Here is a 22,405-nt window from a genome sequence, read left to right as displayed (position 1 = left end):
CCCTATACCGCAGTTCATCATGGTCCGTTGGGGAATTCTCGGTGCGACCCCCCTACCCGACCCCATCCGTAATCACTAACGTGCCAATCGCAGGAACCGGCGATAATGCGCTCAGTACGTCCCCCTTGACTCCAATTTGTGTCTGTGTCTGTGTCACATTCCAGCACTCACTGACCCGATCCTGTTGCAGAATTTGGCAAAGATCTGCTGATCGACCCGACTACCCGCGACGTGCACGACTTGACCCACGACTTCCTGGCCGTTGCCTCTTCGACTTCGCTCGACAAGGCCCAATCGTTTCTGTCGGCTGTTGGTGCGCCCTCGACTGCCCGGGCATATGGATCTTACGAGGCCCTGGTTGCTGATCCCGATGTCGAGATCGTGTATATCGCGTCGCCACATTCGCACCATTTCCCTCATGCTAGGCTGGCCTTGACTGGTAACAAACATGTTCTGTTGGAGAAGGCGTTTACGGTAAATGCCAGACAGGCGGAGATTCTCGTGCAGCTGGCTCGTGAGCGGGGATTGTATCTTATGGAAGCCTTATGGACGCGCTTCTTCCCGTTGACGCGACATGTGCAGCAGTTGGTGCGGGAGGGGAGGATCGGGACGGTCCAGCGCGTTGTGGCTGAGCGGAATCTGGGGAGGGATGTGGAAAGGCTGTACGGGACTTCGCATCGGTTGGTAAATCCGGCCCTTGCAGGGGGGGCGCTGTTGGATTGTGAGTAACTCGTCCAGACGATGTGATGACTGCTGATGAGTGTAGTGGCTGTGTATCCCCTCACATGGGTCCGGCTCTTCCTCGGCTCTGAAGGAGAGAACAATTCACGTTCCCTGCAGGTATCCAGCGCAGTGATTCCGTACGAGGCGACCGGGGTCGATGAAACGGTGACAGTGGTCATCACCTCCCCCGAGACGAAGACGCAGGGCGTCGCGACGGCCAGTCTGCGCGTCACGGCGGACCCCAGCGAGCCGGGAGTGCGAATTCTCGGCACCAAGGGGCAGGTTCAGGTGTATGGACCCGCTGCTCGTCCGAACTGGATCCGGGTTGTGACTTATGGGTCGTCGGAGGCGCCCGAGACGACCAGCTTTCCAATCCCCGTGGGGCATGGACTGTTCTGGGAGGCCGATGAAAGTGCTCGCTGCATTCGGGAGGGGCGAATCGATTCGGAGGGAATGCCGTTGAAGGATACACTGTGGATGATGAGGGTGTTGGACGAGGTGCGTCAACAGCATGGGTTGAGGTATTCGGAAGAGCTGGAATCCACGAGGGGGTGAGAGGAGGAGGGGGGAGATGGAACTAGGGAGATTGGGAGGGGGTTGAGGAGAGAGTGGGGGGAAGATGGGAAGATTAAGAGAAGATTGAGGGGAAACCAACACACAAATATCGCCTGGTAGAATTTGTTTGAGGGGCGGGATTGGAATGCTCAGAGCTGTTCAAGTCGACATAACAAGTAACGGATCAAAATAGACCGATTGGAGTTGTCTTGAAATTCTTGGGTGGTCGTGGTCTGGTTGGAGACGAGACAGTGGAGGACTCGGAGTAAACTGGAGTGAAAAATATATTTTTCCGAGATGGCGTGTGGAACTTCAATACTTATCCCCGGGATCTCCCCCACCTCATCCACCTCACCCATCTCTCCCCTCCCCAGTGATCCCATCCGCCGTATCCAGTTCTGCAGTGTCGCTGATTATATTCTATCATTTACTTTAGTCTTCACAACCCAGACTCCGAAAAATAAAACAATAAGAGGGAACGAGCGAGGGAGAGGTTAGAGGCTACAGATGGGCATCGGACGATCGAAACCGCCGAGATAACGGACAATTAAATTCCAGTCAAGCACCTGAGGGAAGAGGTGTCGAACTAATCAACTCGGACTACACCCGATTTATTTTAAATGAGCCTCCACCACCACCATGGGCACCCCTGGTGCCTGATACACATTGGCCAGTTTCAGACCCGCCAAATCAAACAAATGGGCAAAGTCCTTGACCGTTCGCTCCCTACCGCCAAAGGTCATCATAGTGAGATCCATATAGGCATTGGTCGTTGTGGCGCCCACCTCGGGAATGATGGTCTCGGTGATGAGGATGCGCGATTTCTCCCGGTCCATAGCAGCTGCCAGATGGGCCAGGATCTGCCGCACCTCCTCATCAGGCCAGTCGTGCAGGACCCGCCGAACAAAGTATACTAGGGCTCCTACATCGTTTCATTTAGTGTTAATGGTAGCTTTGTCCCAAGGGAGATTCATTGATGGATATGATGACTTACCCTTGACCGGTTGGGGTTCGAAAAAGTCATGGGCCATGGGCTCGATGCCATGAGCCTCCATGTCGGATCCATTATCCGCAATCACCATGTCACGATCTTGCAGGATGAACCTGCCGGGGAGGCTCGGCATGTTCTCCTTAAGCTGACGCAGGATATGCCCCCGGCCCCCACCGACATCCACCACGGTCACCCCGTCGGGCTGCGCCAGAGGGCCCAGGGTCTTCACGAAGGGATACAGCCCAATCTCGGCCAAAAGGCTGTCCTCGGCCACCATGGCGTCGTTCAGCCGGGTGGCCCGCGCTGGACGCTGAGAGATATGCTCGAACATGGTCTGGCCATCGCAGCCATGCACCAGCGTGTAGGGGTTGCTCCGCAGCCCAATCCGATGCTGCCACTGCTGTTGCTGCAGGAACTCATGGGTCCGCAGCATGGCGGGCGAGTACTCGTCGATCCTGACCAGCCCGACCGGTTAGGCATCGGAAACGCCGCAGGGATGGAGGTTTGAAGGCACCGCCGCACTCACATTAGACCAAAAACCGCCCGCATTTGAGGAGCCAGAAGGACCTCCGACTCGGGGGTGTGGGCATACTGCTCCTCGCCCGTCTCGCGGAAGGGTCCCACGGGGGTGAGGGCCCGCATGAGGCGCACTGCGGCTGGGTCAGCCCAGTCTGGCACCGCAGGGACTCCCCTGGCAGAGGGACATGGGGGGAACAAAGGATTCGGGATCCCTACCGATGATCTCCTTATCCACACCGGTTTTGGCCGTGATCTCGGCAGCCGAGATGCTCTGGCCCCCGGTCGGGATGGCGTCGAATACTCCGGCCTCCAATAGTGTGCGGATAGCCCCCATTTTCACCATCTACAAACATATACCCGCGGCTCTCATCAGCTATTGAACCGGATTCCCCGAGCATTCCCGGGATTTCTGGCCGACTCACGTTTTCAAAATTGGCAAACACCAGGTCGGCGGGGCCCCGGATGGCGCGCACCAGCCGGGTTGCTTGGACCGTCAACTGATATCGCGCATCTTGGCCAGTGTGGGAGGAGGCTGCGGCGCGATACTGGTCGACGGCGGCAGTGACTTCGGCCAGACACTGCTGGATGTGATCGAGATTGGGCTGAGCAGTGGCCATGGCTAGTATGTACAAGGGTCAGGGGGGTGGACCGGGGTCTGCAGAGTGCAGAACCCTGTCCCCCCGGCTGCCGAGGGGACAGGCCTATTATACTCGTCACACTCGGGGCCCGCCCAAGGGACCAGCCAATGACTATCGTGACGCTATGGCCCTTGGACTGGGCAGTTGAGCCCGTTGGTGCCTGTCATTGGCGGGTTGAGTGGAGAGGCAACGCGATCGGCAGCCATAGCGTCGGATGGCGGCCAGGCAGCCCCCCCGTCCGCCAACTGACAGGTCAATTCCCCGCGGATGCCTGCCCTGTTCCAGCCGGCCATTGGCTGAGAGCTCTTCTTAGGATACGAGAGAGACCAAAGTACGGAAGAAATGGGGATAATCTTCGGCTGATAGTCCCGGATGGGTCTGTGTCCGAAGGAACTCACTGGTCATATCCAGAGCGCCCATCCAGAGGCATCCGGAAGAAAGCCTTAGTCTCCGCCGATCCCCTCCCAACACACAGCCATTGCGGTATAGGCCCTGCTCCAGATTGCTGCTCTTCAGGCTTCACACAGGATCGGATCGACAGGGAGGGCGTCACGAGCCGGCTAGGGTCTGTGATCTCTCCCCGAACAGCAAGACTATCTTCGAACCTGTCATCTAAAACCCGGTTTTTGGCCCTGCACGCAATCTATACCGCAGCCCCTGCGTCCGATAGATGCAATTGATGCGCAGCCGAGATGTCTATAGATGCTCCTGACAATGATACTCGGGCCAATCCGAAGGAGAGAATGCTGGACGACGAGGCGCGGGGTGCAATGTCAGCCGCATCGCAATCGACTTGCCAGCGGTGGTCGAAGCGAGATGCTGGTGGTGCTTCCAGAACGGGTGGTAACTGCTGCATCAAGCTGTGCGGGGATCGCAAACTATGCGATGCAGGGAAGAATAATCGACCAGTAGTCGCGACGCTTGCAGGGAACCCGGTAAATATTTCCGCGCAGCAGCAGGGTAGTCGAGCATGTTGGCCAAGATACATAAGCAGCGATACTCGTCGGCTGTCCTTAGCAGTTTACTTGGACAGCAGGCCTCTCGCGGACGACAAAGGCACCTCATCATGTCATCGACGCTGGATCTCAGCCAAGTGCCGGCCTCGACGCCTCCTCCTGGGGTGACGGCCAACTTTGTCAATCCGGAGAACCAGAATTACCAGATCTATTCCATCAACATCGCGCTATGTCTGACGGGCACCACTATTCTGCTGCTGCGCCTCTATACGCGGATCCGCTTGCAGAAGACCATCGCGATCGATGATTGTGAGGAGTGTTCAGCCCGTTGATTGGCTTGGCTGACGGTGTATAGGGTTTTGTATCGGAGCGCAGATATGCGCGTGGCTGTTTGCCATTCTGTGTATGCTGAGTGAGTGTCATTAGTTGCCTCCACAATTACAGAATACTGATGATGGCAGATATTCGGAACGGGTACGGCGTTCATATGTGGGACCTGCATCTGAGCGAGATCAAGCCCTTTAAGCAGGTATGCTGTCTAGCAACCCTCTCCATCGGGTAGAAAATCCCTTTTCACTAACTTTTGCAGTATGACCTCGCGGCCGAGGACATCTTCGTGGTCGGCATCTGGCTGGTCAAGACTTCCATTTTGCTGTTCTACCTGCGACTAAGCCCTGAGAAGCGGTTCCGGCAAATGACCTATGCCATCATGGTGTTTGTCGCCCTGTACAACATCATCAGTCTTCTCGTATTCACGCTTGGCTGTCTCCCGGTGCAGGCCATGTGGGATGTGACCCTGATGCCTACTGCCAAATGTGTGCAGCAACTCTCTTTTGTCTATGCCAACGCTGCGTTCAACCTCTTCTCGGATTTGATCACCCTGGCCTTGCCCATCAAGCTTTGCTGGTCGCTGCAGACCACGATTAAGCAGAGGGTGCTGCTGATGTTGGTGTTGATGATGGGTTCTTTGTAAGTTCTTGCTTGCCATGAAGAGTCCACGGGCTGACGGGTGACCAGCGCGTGTGTGATTGCCATCGTGCGCATTGTGACTATGATGCCGTTCGTGGACGACATGGATTTGACTTGGTACAAGGTGACCTTGGCCAAATGGGCGTACGTATTCCCCTCCCGCTCTTACACTCGGATTCCAAGACAGAAAGGCTCAGCAGCTAATGGTGCACAGCATGGTGGAAATCAATGTGGGTATCATCTGTTCCTGTCTCCCGGTGCTGCGCCCTCTGCTGCTCCGGATCTTCCCCAATCTCTTCGGGAGCCAGAACAACAGTGGTTTTAAGCCGATTCAACGGGCCGATGGCAAGGACACCATTGGAGCTTCGCGCAAGAAGGTGATCCGCAACTGGGACCACCTCACGACCCTGAAGGGGACAACGGCGGCGGAGACCAATCACGATGTGGAGAGTCTGCATGAGATGACCAAGCAGGATGATGGGAGTGGCGAGCCGGCCATTATGATGGCCACCGAGTATTCCGTGACCTCGAAGCGGATGTCGGAATAGATGCCATCGCTCTCTTGGTTCCTGCTATTGTTGTCCAATGGAGATGCATAGTACCAGAAATCTGGTCCTGTGCCCATCTTTTACAGAGATCTGGACTACCATGGCATATGTCGCTCTCTGGGTTATACAACCCCTTCCCCCCTTTGCATGGTATGGTTGAGAGAGAGATAACCACGTATACCCCACCCTGTCTATAGTAATAGTAATAATCCATTATCTCACGAGAGGTTAGCAAAGAGTTCCTTGGACCTTCCTAACACGGGAACCTTCGAAAGCGCCATTGGACGTATGCCGGACGATAACAAGTTAATTATATGATTGTAGCCGGGGTGTCTGCAATCTGTAGGATGGAGATTGATCGGTACGATGATCCGGCAAGAGAGATACCCTCACGAGTCCATCATTCAGGCTAGCTTAGTCACAATCAGCGCAGAAAAAAAAAACACTCTCTCCAGCAATTCCTTCTCGAGCCTTCAGGAGTAAACATTTCTTGAGAGATGAGATGGTCTTACCCCTCCTCTGCTCGGTGATTGCATGTGGCATAGCAAACATGTCGCCACCACTCGCCCGGGCTGGCCTGGCCTGGCCACAGCCCCAAGTGGAGCCCCCCGGCTAAGTGGAGGTACAATTCGGCCCTGGAATTGACAGGTCCACACACTAACATGCCGGTCTGATGGCCGGGGATACAATAACACCCAACCGTTAAATTGATCCCAGAGCCCACTTCCCACTGGGTGTTCCCTCCGTACATTTCCCCCCTTCCCCCTCTGCATAATCCTCGCAGTGAACATGAAAACCGAATACACCACTCTTCTCTGAGACTTCCTCCACCAAGTCAACTATGAACTTCCTCGTCAACAATACGACCTTACCGAAAAATAAACAACTCCCCACGCGCGAATCAAATTTTTGAAATTTACACCATAACCACAAGGCTTATGTCAAACCCTAGGATCGCTTCTCCCTGTTCCTGTTAGCTTAGCTTCCGTTCCAATACGTACCTTCGAACTGAATCGAGGCAGTCAGACTGATGACTATCTAAAGGCGACTGGTCTTGAACAAGAGAAGAGAAGTAAGGCCAGATAGTGCCGCGCAGCTATCCGTAAGTAAGTGCGGACGAGTGTTGTCGCTAAGCTTTTACCAAAACATATGGTTACTTAAAGACAATGTTATTGAGCACGAAGAACAGAACTAACTAAGTACATGAAGGAGTGTCCTTATATATCCTATTCCTCGTATACCATATCATATACCATCGGGTCTGCCATATACCCGCGCGGTAGTCATAGACCATGATGGTATGCCGTATACCATATGCTTGTCCGTATACCGTGGTCATGTGACGACTCGGATCGGAACTTTACCCGATAAGAGTTGCCGTCTGTCCGGACGTAGCCTTCTGCCTGACATGCCCGCCTTACTAGTCGTTCAGCTAGCAGGGGTCCGTAACAGCTTACAGGCCTTATATTTTATATAGTTACATTTAACATGACTAACAATATTTTAATATTACTTTTATAAGATTTTGTCTTATTATAGTGTTAAAATAGTATCTTAAACAAATCCATAATTAATCTTGATAACTGATATAAAAAACTCTGTATTAAATTTAATATAGCGCGCAGTTAACCAGTAATATTATATTAGAATAATTTCTAATTATATATAGATAAGTAAAGCTAGTTTTTTTTTAAATTAATATTGTAATTTATTAAAATAAATCTGAAGATCACAGAATTGCTTGCTATAGTTAATCTAAATCATAATCTAAAATATAAGCTGAGAAAGTTTAGTAAGTACTTTTAATAAGAGTTTATCTAACTCTATCATAATATTATTGCAGTTAAAATCCAGACTAATCTTAAAAATATAAGATTCTCTATCATAAGCAGGAAAACTTATACAGATATAATATATAAAAGAATCTAGTTATTATCTTTAATAATTACAGATATTTTTATAATAATATGTACAGTAGAAATAAAGATTTTTAAGATTACTTTTTATAAGTTAAATAAAAACAATGAAATTATTATTAAACTTACTAGCTATCTACTTATTAAAAATCTCCGGGCTATGCCCCTAATAAATATTATTAAGAGAATTAAAGAAATAACGTAATCCACTACCGAGCCGCCACCTCCGCTCCGATTTCCATGACTATGTTAGATTCAAGCACCGCTTTACCAATAAAACAATTGCATTTCTCTATAAAACTAATTACTAGGTGGGTTAGGACATCTGATCCTAGTATGCCCCCGAATATGACAATTAGAACACTGTGGTGGCGCGCGTACGCGCGGTCCAACTGCAGGAAGCCCCGGATCCCTAGACACAGTATCTTGAGCTTCAATAACCTGATTCTCTTGCTGGAATCGCTCCTGGCCCTCCTGGATAGAAAGACCTTTTGCAGCAGTAAGCTGCTTAGTAGATAGCTTTTGCTTTTGAAGCTTCTTCTCATATGCGGCTTGTAGATCATGGTTTTCTTGTGCTAAAATAGTAGCACTATTCATCGCTATTATATATCCTTTAATAAGTTGATCTAGCGCAGCCTTTGTAGGAGAGGAAGGGCTTTGTGTACGCGCCCTAAGCAGCTTCTTAATTGTAGATGCTTGCTTCTCCACCTGCCTGATAGTATAGGGTGTCTTAGGCACTGAATTGGTTGACCGGCTGCCTGGTGGTGTCGGAGTACTTAGTTGAATATTTAACTGACTGAGCACTCGCTCTGGATTATATGAAACTAGCCCAGTAGCGGGGAAACCACTGCAGATATTGCTAGTAGTATAGATATCTGTACGCGCCTGAAGGAAAGCTTCAAGGAAGTCAAGCTTATCGATATGATTAAACCCAAGGCGTATCTGCTTCTCCACTAAGCCTCCGTACGCATGTTTTAGCAGTGAAAAGTAGCCAATACCCAGAGGTTGCAGTAGATGCGAAGAATGAGCAGGCATATAGATAGGAATAACATTATTCTCACTGCATATCTGGTTGAATTGAGGTGTTAAATGACTGCCATGGCCATCAAGAACTAGGAGACGATATTTCCCAGTTGTACGGCCAGTAGTAGCAGGAATAAAGGGGTTTTGAAGCAAGCGAAGGCTTATTTCATCACTAGTCCAGCCATTAGGACTAACCTCAATCCTCCAGTCATGTGGTGGTTGCTCTGATACCACCCCTCTATATGGACCTTCCCCTTGAAGATGATACACGGAGAAAGCGCCCAACCAGAAGCATTAATACACTCAATTGAAGTAACCCATTCCCGATTACCTGGCTGTACAAGGCGTGCTTTTCCATAGTAATCAGCTCTAGTAACTACTTGTGTAGTAGCTACTAGACCCATAGCAAAGCCAGTCTCATCAAAGTTATAGATATCTTCCTGTGTAATCACCTGTTGCATTATAGTGATTTGTACATGATTAAACCACTCTTGTATAATCTTAGAGTCCTCGCATTTAGCACGTCGATAATCATAGCATTAAGTATAGCGGGTTTTTAATTCATTGCGTTGTTTAACAAACTTAGAGACCCAGTTCTCTCCAACAGTTTGAATAGGTGTAGTTCCACGTTTAGCAAGCAGAATATTAGCCATTTCTCGTACATGAGATGGCCGGGGAGGTGCTCCATGACGATCTAGCGATAGAATCCATTGTACAAGCGATTCCTCTTCATTTTGAGTCATTTTATGACTATTGGCACGTGTTTCTGAGCGATTTCTTTTTCCGCGTAGTCGATCTTGTAGAGTAGAACGAGGCACATTATAATGACGTGCAGCTTTAGCAATTTGGGTAATTTGTTTATTTTCTATAGCAGAGATTGCTAATAAAATTCTCCCCTCCTGCTCGGCTGAATTTCTTGATTTTTGACGCGCTTTTGGAGGCATGGTTGGTGGTTGAATTGAGTGAGGTTTTTGATCGCGGTGAAAACGCGTTGGGGTGCCGACTCGCTTGTGGTGCCGACTCGCTTGTGGAATACGTTAAAGTCCCGAGCTGAGTCATCACGTGTCACATGTCACATGACCATGGTATACAGACAAGCATGTGGTATATGACATACCATCATGGTCTATAACTACTAAACAGGTATACAGCAGACCCGATGGTATACAGAATGGTATGCGAGGAACAGGATATATAAGGACACTTCTTTATATACTTAGTTAGTTCTGTTCTTCATGCTCAATCTAATTATCTTTAAGTAACCATATGTTTTAATAAAGTTTAGTAATAATACTCATCTGTACTTACTTACAGATAGCTGCACGGCACTATCTGGCCTTACTTCTCTTCTTCTGTTCAGGACCAGTCACCTCTTAGATAGTCATCAGTCTGACCTATCTTGATTTAGTTCAAGGTACGTATTGGAACGGGAGCTAAGCTAACAGGAACAGGGAGAAGCGATCCTAGGGTTTGACATATTATTAATACTAATAATAAGTAAATTCTAGTATTTCGAAACACGCAATCCTTATTCTTTAAAAAATATAAAATACTAAAGGAAATATTCTCTATCTTAATAGTAGTAAATCTTATTACAGCTCTAATTATGAGAATTATTGCTAAAGTAATAAAAATATTACAGAGAATCTCTGAGAGTATTTTTATAAATTAGAAAGTACTATTTAATATCTAAAGAATCAGATAGTAATAAGCCAGAGACTTTTTATATTATATAGTTGTTACGGACCCCTGCCAGTTAAAGCTACTAGTAAGGCGGATTCGTCAGGCAGAAGGCAACATCCGGACCATCAGCAAACTCTCATCGGGTAGAATCTTGACTTGAGTAACTAACACCCGAAAGAGCCAGGTATCATGTGATCACGGTATACAGACCTACTCATGGTATACAGTATATTATTACAGTCTATGACTACTATAATAATATATAACAGACCTGATGGTATATGACTTAGTATATGAAGGATAGGATATATAAGGACACTCTTTCATATACTTAGTTAGTTCTGTTCTTCATGCTTAATAATACTGTCTTTAAATAACCATATATTTAGAAAGCTTAGTGATAATACTTGTCTGTACTCACTTATAAATAGCTGCACAGCACTATTCGGCCTTACTTCTCTTTCTTTGTTCAAGACCAGTTATTCCTAGATAGTCATTAGTCTGGTACAACCTCGATTCAGTTCAAAGGTACGTATACCAGTGAAGCTAAGCTAACAGGAACAGGGAAACGATCCTAGGGTTTGACAATAGTATAATTATAATTAATTAAGAAATTAGATTATAATATTATCTCTGTAAACAATAATTGCAAGAGAAGTAAATATTATTACTTATCAAGATTCCTAAGATAATCCCTTTTAAAATATTATATATAATTTAAATATAGATATATACTATTTTTTAAATCTAGAAAATAATAATAGAGTACGTGTCTACTTATATATTAGTGAAAGACTATATTTAAATATCTAGAAATACCAGCTGGTAAACTGGATTTATTAATAATTCTAGATTAATTATACCAGAATTAATAAGATAAGAATTATCTTTATTTATAATATTTATAATAAACTTAATACAAGAATTATAAGTCTTATAAAGAAGTAAATCTAATAGTATTACTATATAAAATATATAGTTCTTAAAGACTTTAATCTTTATTACCCTACGTGGAAAAGACTGAAGATAAATATTAAATAAAGAATAAAAAAGCTTCTAGAACTGATCAACAAATATAAGCTTGAGCTGCTAAATAAGTCTAGTATTATTATTTATTTTAAGACTGGAATAAATATTATTATTAATCTTATTTTTATATCCAGAAACCTTATAGATAAAGTAGTTTAATAGAAATAAGTAAATAAAATAAATAATAATTCAGATTACTAATTATTATATATAGAGATTAATATTTATACAAGAATTACTAAAATAGTCCAGCACAGAAACTGAAAGATGATTAATACAAATAAGCTTATTTTATTAATCAAAGTCTGATTAAGAACTCCCAGACTCTATATTTTTAAATTAATAATATATAATTATTAATAGACAGAGAATAATATTAATCAGGTTACTTATTATCTGATTATAATTATTATAAAAATAGTAAACAAGATAACTCTGTAAGTACGATTAAATACTTACGTAAATCTTAACTTTATTTTAAAATATATAAAGATGATTTATAAAGTATAGAAAATCTAATAATAACTAATCAAGATCTTAATAAACTATAAGCTAAAGTACAAAGAACTGTATAAATAAATAAGAAATAAGAAAATATAGATTATTTGAAAGACCCTGTAAAGAACTTATTAAAATTATACTTAATATATATTAAAGAATAAATACAGTCTTTAATAAATTAAATACTGGGTAATGATTAGAGATTAGTACTGTAGCTAGACTATAATAATATTAATATATAATAATAAGAAAGTTAATACTTCAGAGATAAAGATAAGGATTGTTAAAAATATTTTTTTATCATTATCTATAAATCTTTTTTATATTAATAACTTGTTAAAGCTGTACTACTTCAGGCCTGTAATCAAGTTTCGGGATATTATCCTTATTAAGATATATAAGATTTTAGTAAATGTGACTGCAGCTACGCCAGGTATCACGTGATGCTTATGTCATCATGTTTGTTCTATTTGCTTTGCTATTGCCAGTATTGTTTTTCTTTAACAAACACTTATAACACTTTCTGTTTTCCTTTTTTCCTCATTATACTTAAAGTTTTAGAGTAGTTAGCTGTCAAACCCTAGGATCGCTTCCCTGTTCCTGTTAGCTTAGCTTCACTGGTATACGTACCTTTGAACTGAATCGAGGATGTATCAGACTAATGACTATCTAGGAATGACTGGTCGTGAACAAGAGAAGAGAAGTAAGGCTGAATAGTGCCGCGCAGCTATCCGTAAGTGAGTACAGACAAGTGTTATCACTAAGCTTCTAAACTTATGGGTACTTAAAGACAGTGTTATTAAGCATGAAGAACAGAACTAGCTAAGTATATGAAAGAATGTCCTTATATATCCTATCCTTTATATACCAAGTCATATACCATCAGGTCTGTCATATACTAGTATGGTAGTCATAGACCGTGATAATATACCATATACCATAAGCTGGTCTATATACCGTAGTCACGTGATGCATGGCCGTTCCGGGCGTCGGTTATTCAGATCAGGATTCTACTCGATAAGAGTTGCTGTCCTTCCGGACGTTGCCTTCTGCCTGAGGAGTCCGCCTTACTAGTAGCTTTAACTAGCAGGGGTCCGTAACAAATATATTATATAAAAATTTATTTTTTATCTTAAAAAAGTAATAACTGGGATATTTAATATCCTGGTTAAAGAGTTTTTTTAGTAATAGAAAGATAAAGCTATATTTTTTTAAACTTATTATTAAATAAATATTAATACTTACAGGGATCTTTTAAGAGTTCTTCTTATTTTCTATATTATACTTATTATATAATATATCTTTACTAGAAGCTTATTTCAAGTATTGTCTTAGAAAAATAATTAAAATATACAGTTGGATAAATAATAATAATAATTTTATTAAAATTAGATTAGAAAGAGCTGTAGTCTATATATTTAGAAAAATATATTTTTAAATACAGAACTACACTTAATAGTATAGTTTAATATTCATCTCAATCAAATACTAACTAATATATTTTTTTACTTAGATTATAGTAAGTCTGAGTTAGTTAATACAGAATTTATAATAAAAAACAATATAGATAAGATTATAATTAAGTTCACTAAAGCAGTACTATATCTTAATATTTAACTTGATTTAAAGCTTAATTTTAGAAAATATTATAGAAGAATAATTATAAAGATAGAGACTAGTTTTAAGATACTCTAATTAATATCAGTATTTATATAGAGAATATCTTTATTTAATATATATATAACTTATAATATAAAAATAGTCCTACCGTTTTTATACTACTTTTTGGTGTAGTACAATCTATAAAAACTTGTAAAAGATACTGTAATATAAAAAAATATAATTTAATATCTAGATTAAATATAACAGTAGATAACAGTCTTAATTAGTAAGATTTTAAAAAATATTACTGTGAATATATTTAATACTGAGGTTTATCTAACTCTAATTCTCTAGCTTCTGAAGTAGGAGATTGAAAAGATAGTGATTTATATAATTACAGGACTAGTAATAAGTAAGTTATATAAAAAATAAAAGAGAAAGTTAAGAGAATATCATATATTTCTGGAGATATTTAAGATAGAGATCAAAAATTCTAGATATTAGTAAAATTAAGATTAGAGTCAGGGCCAGGATCCAAAGATATAAAAGCTGAGATAAAAGATAAGAAAATTTTGTATTTAATCTTTATAATATATTTTATTTATAATAATTATTAAGAATCGCAAGCAGGCGATTAATATATATATATATTTATTAAAGTAAGAAAAAAAGATTACTTTCTATATAAATAAAAGCAGATATAGAGGCTATATTAGTATAATAATGATTATATTTAGAACTTATAGAGTTTAGAGAAGAAAAAAGATATCATATTATCTAGGCCTGGAGACAGTAAATAATATTTATATAGTCAAGCTAGAAGGGCTCCTTACAATTATAAAGTAAGTTATATAATAGTTAACAGAGATAGTTAAGCAGAAAAAAAGAGATCTATATTTTAATAACAGTCAGACAGTACTTAAAGCTATAAAAATATTAAAGATTTCTTCTAGTTAATATATTTTAATTATTTAACTTTAATGATTAAAGTAACTACAGAAGAAGAAAGTTAAATCATATTACTACTAGATTTCTAGTTATAAGAGAGTCTGGAATAATAAACTTATTAATAAAATAATCAAGAACATAATTAAAAATCAGGAATTATTTAAAGTAGATATAATAATCCTAATTTTTATAGTAAGAAGAACCGCGGGTTAACTAATCTAGAAAAGATAAAAGAAATAGTAAAAGTAATAATTAATCTTTATTGAGCTGATCAAATATCTTATATCTGAATTAATTAAGATAATTTTTAAATTTTATTAAAGTCTTAATAGGTTTTAGAGCTCAGTATTAATTTAGTTAATCTAGAGGCAGAATAAGCCTAAATTACTTTCTATATAAGATTAAGATAAAAGTTTCAGATAAATATAGATATAACTAAGGATTCTAGATTCTAAAATATATATTATTTAACTGTAGGAGATTCTAGAAGCTTTAGTAAGAATTTTAATAAAGATTTAGAAAGTATAAGATTACAGTTAACTAAAATAATTATAATATATTAGTAAGTAAGCTAGTTACAGCTTGCTATATTACTAACTTTATAATGAAAACGAGATTATTAAATCAATTCAGTAAGATTCTGCTAATTACTGAAGAATAAATAAGATAAAAAGAAAGAATAATGAACATATAAATTATATAGATAGTAATTAAAGATTATCGTAGATAATAAATCATAATATATATAATTATATAAAAGATTTACAGTAATTGAAATAAGATTAAGCAAGATCTGAGTATATATTATACTATATAAAAACCAGGTAGAAGAAGTACTAAATAGAGCTAAGTATAGTTTTAGTAAGAACTTAGAAAATCAGAAAACAGGACAGGATATGTTTTTTAATTAGCTTTTTGATATATAAAAATCAAGCTTTTTAATACAGTATCTTAGTAATAATATAATAATAATAATAATCTAAATAAAGACAGATAGTAAGATAAATATAACAGCTATATAATTAAGAAACAGACGTGCAGTTAATAGGCGTGTAACAGGATCTAAGGATCCAGCAAGATTAATACTATGTTTTATAATATTTTGATGGTTTATATATATATAAATAGCCTCTTTAAAGCTTAAAGAATACCTGCACAGCAAGGCTATTAGTACAGCCAGCTATATCAGGTCTATAAATTCTACTACTACTACTAATACAACCTTACCCTGGAGACCCGGGTGCACGAATACTTCACTGCCCAGGACCTTCCTTCCAAATTGACCGCGCGTCTCCCTCCAATCATCAAATGGAGCACCGCCATCGCCCTGACAGCCTATCCCCATGTCTCGCCGGGGATTCAGCGCGTGGTTGCCATCTTCACGGTATATCTGATTGCCATTGATCATCTGGCGGGTGAGATCCTGGATGATTTGAAACAAGTGGCCAGGGTGTTATTCAAGGGACAGGCATCCGAGAATCCCCTGCGTCGGTCTTTTGTCCGCTTTCTGGATGATAGTATCAGCAATGCATATGGCCAGTTTGCAACAGGTATGATCCTCAAGGCGACTTTGGAGTCTATCGCGGCGTGTTATGTGGAAGTTGAGCTGGAAGGCGCTCATGCACTTACGCTGCCACCAGACGCCCGCGGATTCCCTTATTACTTGCGCTTGAAAACGAGCATCGCTGAGGCGTATGCTTTCCTGGCCTTTCCCCGGGATCTCTATCCAGATGAAAGCCATTTTCGGGGCTATTTGCTGGCTATTCCGGAATTGACGTATTTCTTTAAAGCGGTGAATGATATTTTCTCCTTTTATAAGGAGTCGATTGTGAGAGATGAGACGGGGAACTTTGTTTGTAATGTCGCTGTCGTGAATGCTGTGTCTCCTCTGCGCGCTTTGGAGGATATCTGTCAGAAGACTATCCGGGTGACTCAGCGTGTCCGGTGTTTTCTCTCGATGATGCCCGGTATGCAGCGGGATATTGAACATCTGGTTCAGGGATATATCCCGTATCATCTTTCGCAAACGCGGTATCGACTTGTGGAGCTGGATATCCATGAGGCGTGGGAGGCTGGGGACTTGATGAAGGCTACTCTGTTTGAACACCGAAAGTCTAGTCAGTCGGGTGAACAAAGGGCTGTGGGCCATGGCCGTGAATGTTCGGGGCAGCCGTCGGTGGCGTGATGTGGATTCGGGGTCTTGTATTCGGGGTCTAACAATTGTAGTTGTTTTTGTTGAATGTAAGGATTCACCTGTGTAGTCACCACGATGATAGGGAGCGATCTGCCTTGGGCTAGAGTTTCTGACATTGACGATATTTGGCTACAGGAATACGTACATGTAGTCAGATTATGGACTATGAAGACCTAACAACATTGGGGTCATATTACGTCCATAACATCCCATGAACCATAGTAGATAGTCAGCAGCCATTATTCGCTACTTGACCCGGCATGAAACAAACCAATTCTCATCACCTCCTGAACATACTCACCCTCGAGCTAATGCAAGGCCTTCTTAACCACCACCTTGACCCCAAATGAATCATCCTTGGTAAAAGCAACGCCAAAGTCCCGCTGCGGCCAGATATTCTCAATGGCAGTGTCGCACAGCTCCATGTCCAGACGACTCACTACCGCCGCAGTGGTTAGATAGAGTTCCGCGTAGGCCAAACTAGATCCGTTAGTCCTGTCCCCGATGAGTAAGTTAGGGTGTATGCTAAGGCCCTACTTGATCCCCACGCACGACCGACTGCCCTTGGTGAAGTTGGTCAGGTATTGAGTCAGGTTCTCTCCTTTGTCAGCAGCCTCGAGCCAGCGATCCGGGTTGAAGGTTTTGGGGTTTGGGAAGAGCTCGGGGTTCATGGCGATGAGGTACGATGATGAACTCATTGGGGTCTGGATGTATACTCCATTAGTATTGGGGATCATGGAGATGGAAAATACCTACTCCGCGTGGAATGACCCAGTTCTTGTATACTAGGTCTTCATCGGGTGCAATGCGCGGAAGACGAATGGTCAAGCCGATGGACAGGCGAAGACCTTCGTTGATAACCGCTCTCTGGATAGGTTAGCGATGTCTGTCTGGGTGGGATAGAGGGATACTGACCAGGTAGGGCACATTCTCCAAGTCTGTCCAGGTCGGCCGATCGGTTCCCAGCTTCGAGAGTTCCTTTCGCAGTCGGAGAAGGATATCCTGATGCAGGCAGAGATAATAAGTCAAAATCACCAGGACACGTGCGGTGGTCTCTGTTCCTGCGGCAATCAGGATCTGGGCTTCATCGGTCAACCGTTCAATGGTACGTTCCACAGCCGGGATTTCATCCCCATTCATGGCTTCGAACATGGTCATTCGACTAGCCTTGGTCTCACGCGATTCCACAGAGCTGGCTGCCATTTGTTTGAGAGTATTTCTCATGTCAATCACCAGCGCCGCATACGGCTGTACCTTTCGGACCACTTCCAGGGGGATGATTCGCAGGACCCCGAGCAGGACCGGGAAGAAGCGATTGAAATGGACAACGTGGGTCATTCCGTTGACGCCTCGGCGGACGTTGCTGTTGAAAGTCGGGTGGTCGAGGTAGTTGAAGCTGTGGCCGTAGGAGTAGAAGGAGATGACATCGGCAGTTAGGGCAGCGTAGGCGTCTTCGGTGGCGATGATATCTCCGTCGTCATGGGCCGCCGTGAAGCGACTCAGCAACTTGTCCACTTTCTGTTGGATCATGGGCTCCAGTTGCAGGACGGATCGTTTGGAAAAGAAGCCGTTCAGGATGGAGCGTCGGAAGCGATGGTGGTCATGATCGTTGGTGGCTACCATGGACAAGGGCGCCGAGAATGCCGGGGTGAAGTAGGGATCTTTATCGCGTCGTCGGCTGCCCCCGGCGTAGATTTCATTGTAGAAGGTTGGATCACTGATGTGGATTTCGCGAGGGTTGATGCGGACAATCGGACCTGGTTCATCGGTCAGTACGAGGCTGTTGGGGGGATCGTGTTACTCACCATATTGCTGATGCATGCGTTCGATCTGCCACATAAACATGCCGCGTTGGATCACGTCAAAGTAGAACTCATGCAGATGGGAGCAGGCCGCCCACCAGGGGCCGGGAAAGTGGCGCAGAGGATGGAGAAAGAGATTGTACAGGATTCTGGCGATGGAATAGCCCACGACGGCGATGACCAGGGCCCAAGGAAGGCTGGCCCGAAGGTCCGCCATGGCGATTGGCAACATGCTGGGGGTCATGGCGCTCGACAAGACACAAGGAGAGAATGTCTGATGGCGCTGAGGAGATTGACACGAAGGTGTTGGGGAGGTGGAGGAGAGAAAAAGCTCTGGACAGAGGCCGGCTTAAATGAGCGAGTTGAGTGGGGTCGAGAGGGGACCCAGCAGGGATCAAGGACGCCGTTTCCATCCATGCAGGACTATAGGTGGGATTCCCTGCACGGATTCTGACACATCGGAGGGTGGGGAGTGAATACATCCATATCACTGAGGTGAATGGAGAATTTTGGGCCGGTGGCTTGATGAAAGAGGCTCTCATGTAGGGCTGTTGGAGGATGCATCTCATCCTATTGGAAGATAGGGAGCATCCTACGAGTACAGCCCTAATGACTTGGATAGAACCCCCGCGCGTCGAGCCATGGTACAGTTGAGAACGGAGCACATCTGTTTAAAAAACATTCATTATGCTTGCCTGGTGTTTATTGCCTCTCTGGATGGAATCTAGCTGCCTAGAATTAATCTAATTGCGTGAATCCGACCGGGGAGTACTTGGTACTATCTTCCCCGCCTCTGCCAGCCCTCCATCCACCCCCGAGGATCGGCAACTGAGCTCCGAGCGAGCTCGCATTGACCAGTCACCGGCCCATGGGCTGGTCCACTTGCTTATACCTATTAGTACCTACTTACGTTTAATAGACCCACTTGAGTGACTGGCAATTTTCGGCACGTGATGGGGAAGACAGTAGCCGGAGATCTATTCCGCGCGGCCTCCCCCGTGATCCACAACACCTGTTGATCGTCGGATAGATGACACGAAAACCATAGATCTGCGTTGAGGGTCATAAGTTATCATGTACAGCCACATCTGTAGCATACCTTTTGCGTACTCCGGCTATCAGATTGGGCAACCCTTACTTTTTATAGCTAAGCAACACCCTTGCCGCTTTCATCAATGCCTGAGGCATGTGTTATGCCTTAGGCAACCACTGGGGCCCAGTTATCACGAGTCCCATTTGAAGCTAAATTTGACACTCGACTTAGGGCCCTGCTTCAGATCCGATTTCATGTTCTGTGTGAAGCCCTGTATATTTCGAGATTATGAATGAGGCCTTGTACAATATACTGTATGAGATATCTTACACAGGACTTAAAACGTAGTCTGAATAATAACTTATCAGACGGTTTCTTTCTTGATGCGGTAAGTGTGGGCGTAGCGTCTTCCTTGATAGCGTGCTACCAGGAAGGCACCTTGACAGCTGGCCTGACTCGAGCCAGCCAGCCTACTCTGAATCCCAGTCCGAGGCAAGCCGGGTTGGCTCTGAAGGGGGGTGCGCGAACAGACCATCCAGACCAAGTTGTTGCTTCCCCTTGCCACAACGCTGGACAATCCCATCCAGCTCGGTCAACGAGAGAAAAAGCCTCTTGACCGCCTGTCGCATATGCCCAATATCTATAAACTGGTATTTCATCTGCTTCTTGGCCAGCAGCTGGATTTCCTCCACCCGGAGCCCCAGAAGCGTGACCACCGAGTGACTGAGACTCAGGACCCGCTTCGTCAGCAGCAGCTTTATCAGGTGGCTCTCCGCTTCAGGCACCATCCAGTCGCCATATTGGATCGGCGGAAGGGGATGTTGAACGGCGTCCTGGTAATCCACCTTGGCCCAATGAAAGATCGTTTGCAAGGTGTTGGTGATCAGCTGCAGCACTGTAGTGTCCAGCCGACAAAAGGCACACGCCAGCGCACTATCAGAGCAGCTGAGAACCACCCAAGCCAGGGACAGAATCCGGTCCGGCGAGATGGTGCTGTGCTTGCGCTCAGTGGCATTGAGATGACATAGCTGCTCTGTCAGGAGCTTGAGACACGCACAGGAAGGTTGCTCAGATGGCTCACTGTCGATAGTATTTGCGGCAGCATGATTGGTGGTGGAGGGCAGAGTGGAATCCGACGAAGATAGAACAGGGGTTGATGCCGGGTTGCTGTGGTCAGCTGAGGACCAGGCGATGTTTGGTCAGTGAAGGGGAGTTGAAATCAGTGGGACTTTCTCTTACTACCCAATGCAGCAGATATATCACCATCCGTGATTGTGTCTACCAGGGTTGACTAGGAGATGGTGTATTAGACCGGTGCTGCTCGAGTGGATGGTCATCGGTGGTACCTACCTGGCATAGGCCCCCGTCCGGCGGTGGAGGATACATTGGTATGTTCAAATCAAAGAGCAGCTCTGCCCCGGGGTAATCTAGATCATCTCCCATAGGCGGATAAAGATTCCAGGGTACGATGGGACTGGTAGGCACCGAGGACACATGATGATCGTGCTGAGGCACATCCGACGGTCTCACACGGTTCCCGGCATCCAGCTTGGCCAGCGTCCTTTTATTCCGACTCCCCTTCGGCTTGCCCAGCTTGGCGGTATAGCTATATTGGCATACTATATCCCTATTGAAAGTGGTTCAGCAAGTTGCGCTCAGTTGACGGGGCCTTGGTCACCCACGCAGTCTCACACTTCTTACATGGATCACCACCGGTGCAGCGGATCTTTGCATTGTGGCAAGCATCACAAGCCAGACGGAGGCGCCTTGCCCGTGATGGACCACGAAGCGGGGACTCAGGCATCTTTGGAGGGATTTTCGCTGGTCATTTCCATCGTCGTGGGCGAACTGCCAGTTATGTATACACCCCCGTCCGCTTGTGTAACAACTGCCAACGACAAGGACCCTTCCTTGCTTTTTTTTTTTCCAGCAAGAGTCTACCGCACGCAGCCTCGATGAGTAGATGGCAAGCTGGTGAATGACCAGTATCCGTTCGCAGTGGACAGATCCTGGGCCTCGGGAATTAGATGATCTCTTTGGATGGGGTTTTCTGAGGCCATTGGTCTTCTGCATCAGGTGCTAGAGACTGACAAATCCTGATTTGACCCATCGACTCCGCAGAACGTTCTCTTGAAGGTGGGACCCTATCACTAGTGACACATGACGCGACGATTGGAAAAAGGAACTTGCCAAGTCTACGAGTTCGCAGACTGGGGGAGAAACCCGCAGCAAATGGCAGGTCTCAATGGCTCGATGGCGACGAACCTCAGCTGAGAAAGTCTGACGTTGTGGCGGAACCACCCCTGTCTTGGGCCATGAAGAATGGCCACCGAGGTGTCGGGTGGCCACGGGGCCAAGGAACTCGAAGCCATTGCCAGATGCAGTGAGTGGAAGGAGGGGATCCCAGCAGCGGGTCCATCACGACATAGACCGTCCCAGCCGGTTGATTCGTGCACGGACGGTTGGCCAAGCTGGTCTAGTGGTGGAAAGTCCAGGCAAAGGATCGATAGCTAGGAGGACCGGTCCATCCTATGGCAGCAGCTGTAGAGAGATCGCCTGGGCCCGGAGGGGCTGCCGGCTGAAGAAGGCCCAGCTAGTGGCAACCACTAAGTAAACCCTCTCCACTCGGCCCTCTGCCCCAACTCCGAGGGGTCCTAGAAGGCTCTTCCTTGGTGGGCCCCCATTCCTGGCGTCAGCCTGAGTGGAGGGAGTGGAGGGGGTGGCCGGGAATGGACCGAGATTGCAGATAGGGTTGCAGGCTTGCAGGCCCGAGCC

The 22,405-nt window shown here is 44.7% G+C and overlaps 6 protein-coding genes across 6 annotated transcripts; 3 read left to right on the top strand and 3 right to left on the bottom strand.

Annotated features, from left to right (window-relative positions):
- Nucleotides 1–19: 19 nt before the first annotated feature.
- On the top strand, nucleotides 20–1,496 carry BO94DRAFT_573512 (Gfo/Idh/MocA family protein; the record flags this gene model as incomplete). The annotated part of the gene is made up of 4 exons (XM_025614972.1): nucleotides 20–41; nucleotides 94–114; nucleotides 191–721; nucleotides 767–1,496. 4 exons carry the CDS (start codon nucleotides 20–22, stop codon nucleotides 1,276–1,278), a joined length of 1,086 nt encoding a protein of 361 aa, XP_025469398.1. The 3' UTR covers nucleotides 1,279–1,496.
- Nucleotides 1,497–1,833: 337 nt separating this feature from the next.
- BO94DRAFT_533129 (O-methyltransferase) lies at nucleotides 1,834–3,443 on the bottom strand. Its single transcript, XM_025611271.1, has 5 exons — nucleotides 3,211–3,443; nucleotides 3,005–3,131; nucleotides 2,796–2,919; nucleotides 2,273–2,724; nucleotides 1,834–2,200 (listed from the first exon to the last, which is right to left on the bottom strand). Exons 1-5 carry the CDS (start codon nucleotides 3,403–3,405, stop codon nucleotides 1,890–1,892), a joined length of 1,209 nt encoding a protein of 402 aa, XP_025469397.1. The 5' UTR covers nucleotides 3,406–3,443; the 3' UTR covers nucleotides 1,834–1,889.
- Nucleotides 3,444–4,492: 1,049 nt separating this feature from the next.
- Nucleotides 4,493–5,899, top strand: BO94DRAFT_583604 (putative integral membrane protein (Pth11); the record flags this gene model as incomplete). The annotated part of the gene is made up of 6 exons (XM_025615572.1): nucleotides 4,493–4,691; nucleotides 4,738–4,794; nucleotides 4,844–4,911; nucleotides 4,972–5,351; nucleotides 5,400–5,495; nucleotides 5,566–5,899. The coding sequence occupies 6 exons, from the start codon at nucleotides 4,493–4,495 to the stop codon at nucleotides 5,897–5,899; spliced, it is 1,134 nt and encodes a 377-aa protein (XP_025469396.1).
- Nucleotides 5,900–15,688: 9,789 nt separating this feature from the next.
- BO94DRAFT_616831 (putative trichodiene synthase) lies at nucleotides 15,689–16,786 on the top strand (the record flags this gene model as incomplete). The annotated part of the gene is made up of 2 exons (XM_025616808.1): nucleotides 15,689–15,709; nucleotides 15,836–16,786. 2 exons carry the CDS (start codon nucleotides 15,689–15,691, stop codon nucleotides 16,784–16,786), a joined length of 972 nt encoding a protein of 323 aa, XP_025469395.1.
- Nucleotides 16,787–16,938: 152 nt separating this feature from the next.
- Nucleotides 16,939–18,900, bottom strand: BO94DRAFT_533125 (cytochrome P450). Its single transcript, XM_025611270.1, has 4 exons — nucleotides 18,601–18,900; nucleotides 17,711–18,552; nucleotides 17,552–17,662; nucleotides 16,939–17,499 (listed from the first exon to the last, which is right to left on the bottom strand). Exons 1-4 carry the CDS (start codon nucleotides 18,839–18,841, stop codon nucleotides 17,329–17,331), a joined length of 1,365 nt encoding a protein of 454 aa, XP_025469394.1. The 5' UTR covers nucleotides 18,842–18,900; the 3' UTR covers nucleotides 16,939–17,328.
- A 952-nt stretch (nucleotides 18,901–19,852) lies between these two features.
- Nucleotides 19,853–21,188, bottom strand: BO94DRAFT_376745 (uncharacterized protein). Its single transcript, XM_025607232.1, has 4 exons — nucleotides 20,981–21,188; nucleotides 20,870–20,921; nucleotides 19,961–20,807; nucleotides 19,853–19,901 (listed from the first exon to the last, which is right to left on the bottom strand). The coding sequence occupies exons 1-3, from the start codon at nucleotides 21,071–21,073 to the stop codon at nucleotides 20,101–20,103; spliced, it is 852 nt and encodes a 283-aa protein (XP_025469393.1). The 5' UTR covers nucleotides 21,074–21,188; the 3' UTR covers nucleotides 19,853–19,901; nucleotides 19,961–20,100.
- Nucleotides 21,189–22,405: the final 1,217 nt, after the last annotated feature.

This window comes from Aspergillus sclerotioniger (assembly GCF_003184525.1).
Source record: "Aspergillus sclerotioniger CBS 115572 chromosome Unknown BO94scaffold_8, whole genome shotgun sequence".
In the NCBI taxonomy this organism is placed as follows: domain Eukaryota; kingdom Fungi; phylum Ascomycota; class Eurotiomycetes; order Eurotiales; family Aspergillaceae; genus Aspergillus; species Aspergillus sclerotioniger.
Note: the sequence above shows the minus strand (reverse complement) of the source record. Positions and strands in the feature narration are given on the sequence as shown.

Coding starts and splice junctions, on each gene's coding strand:
- BO94DRAFT_533125 (XM_025611270.1), bottom strand. CDS start 18,841: ATGACCCCCAGCATGTTGCCAATCGCCATGGCGGACCTTCGGGCCAGC. Junction 18,553..18,600: donor ACGCATGCATCAGCAATATG/GTGAGTAACACG, acceptor CCGATGAACCAG/GTCCGATTGTCCGCATCAAC. Junction 17,500..17,551: donor ACTGGGTCATTCCACGCGGA/GTAGGTATTTTC, acceptor GTATACATCCAG/ACCCCAATGAGTTCATCATC.
- BO94DRAFT_376745 (XM_025607232.1), bottom strand. CDS start 21,073: ATGGGAGATGATCTAGATTACCCCGGGGCAGAGCTGCTCTTTGATTTG. Junction 20,922..20,980: donor CGGACGGGGGCCTATGCCAG/GTAGGTACCACC, acceptor ACCATCTCCTAG/TCAACCCTGGTAGACACAAT. Junction 20,808..20,869: donor TATATCTGCTGCATTGGGTA/GTAAGAGAAAGT, acceptor CCTGGTCCTCAG/CTGACCACAGCAACCCGGCA.
- BO94DRAFT_533129 (XM_025611271.1), bottom strand. CDS start 3,405: ATGGCCACTGCTCAGCCCAATCTCGATCACATCCAGCAGTGTCTGGCC. Junction 2,920..3,004: donor TGTGGATAAGGAGATCATCG/GTAGGGATCCCG, acceptor ACCCAGCCGCAG/TGCGCCTCATGCGGGCCCTC. Junction 2,201..2,272: donor CGAACCCCAACCGGTCAAGG/GTAAGTCATCAT, acceptor GAAACGATGTAG/GAGCCCTAGTATACTTTGTT.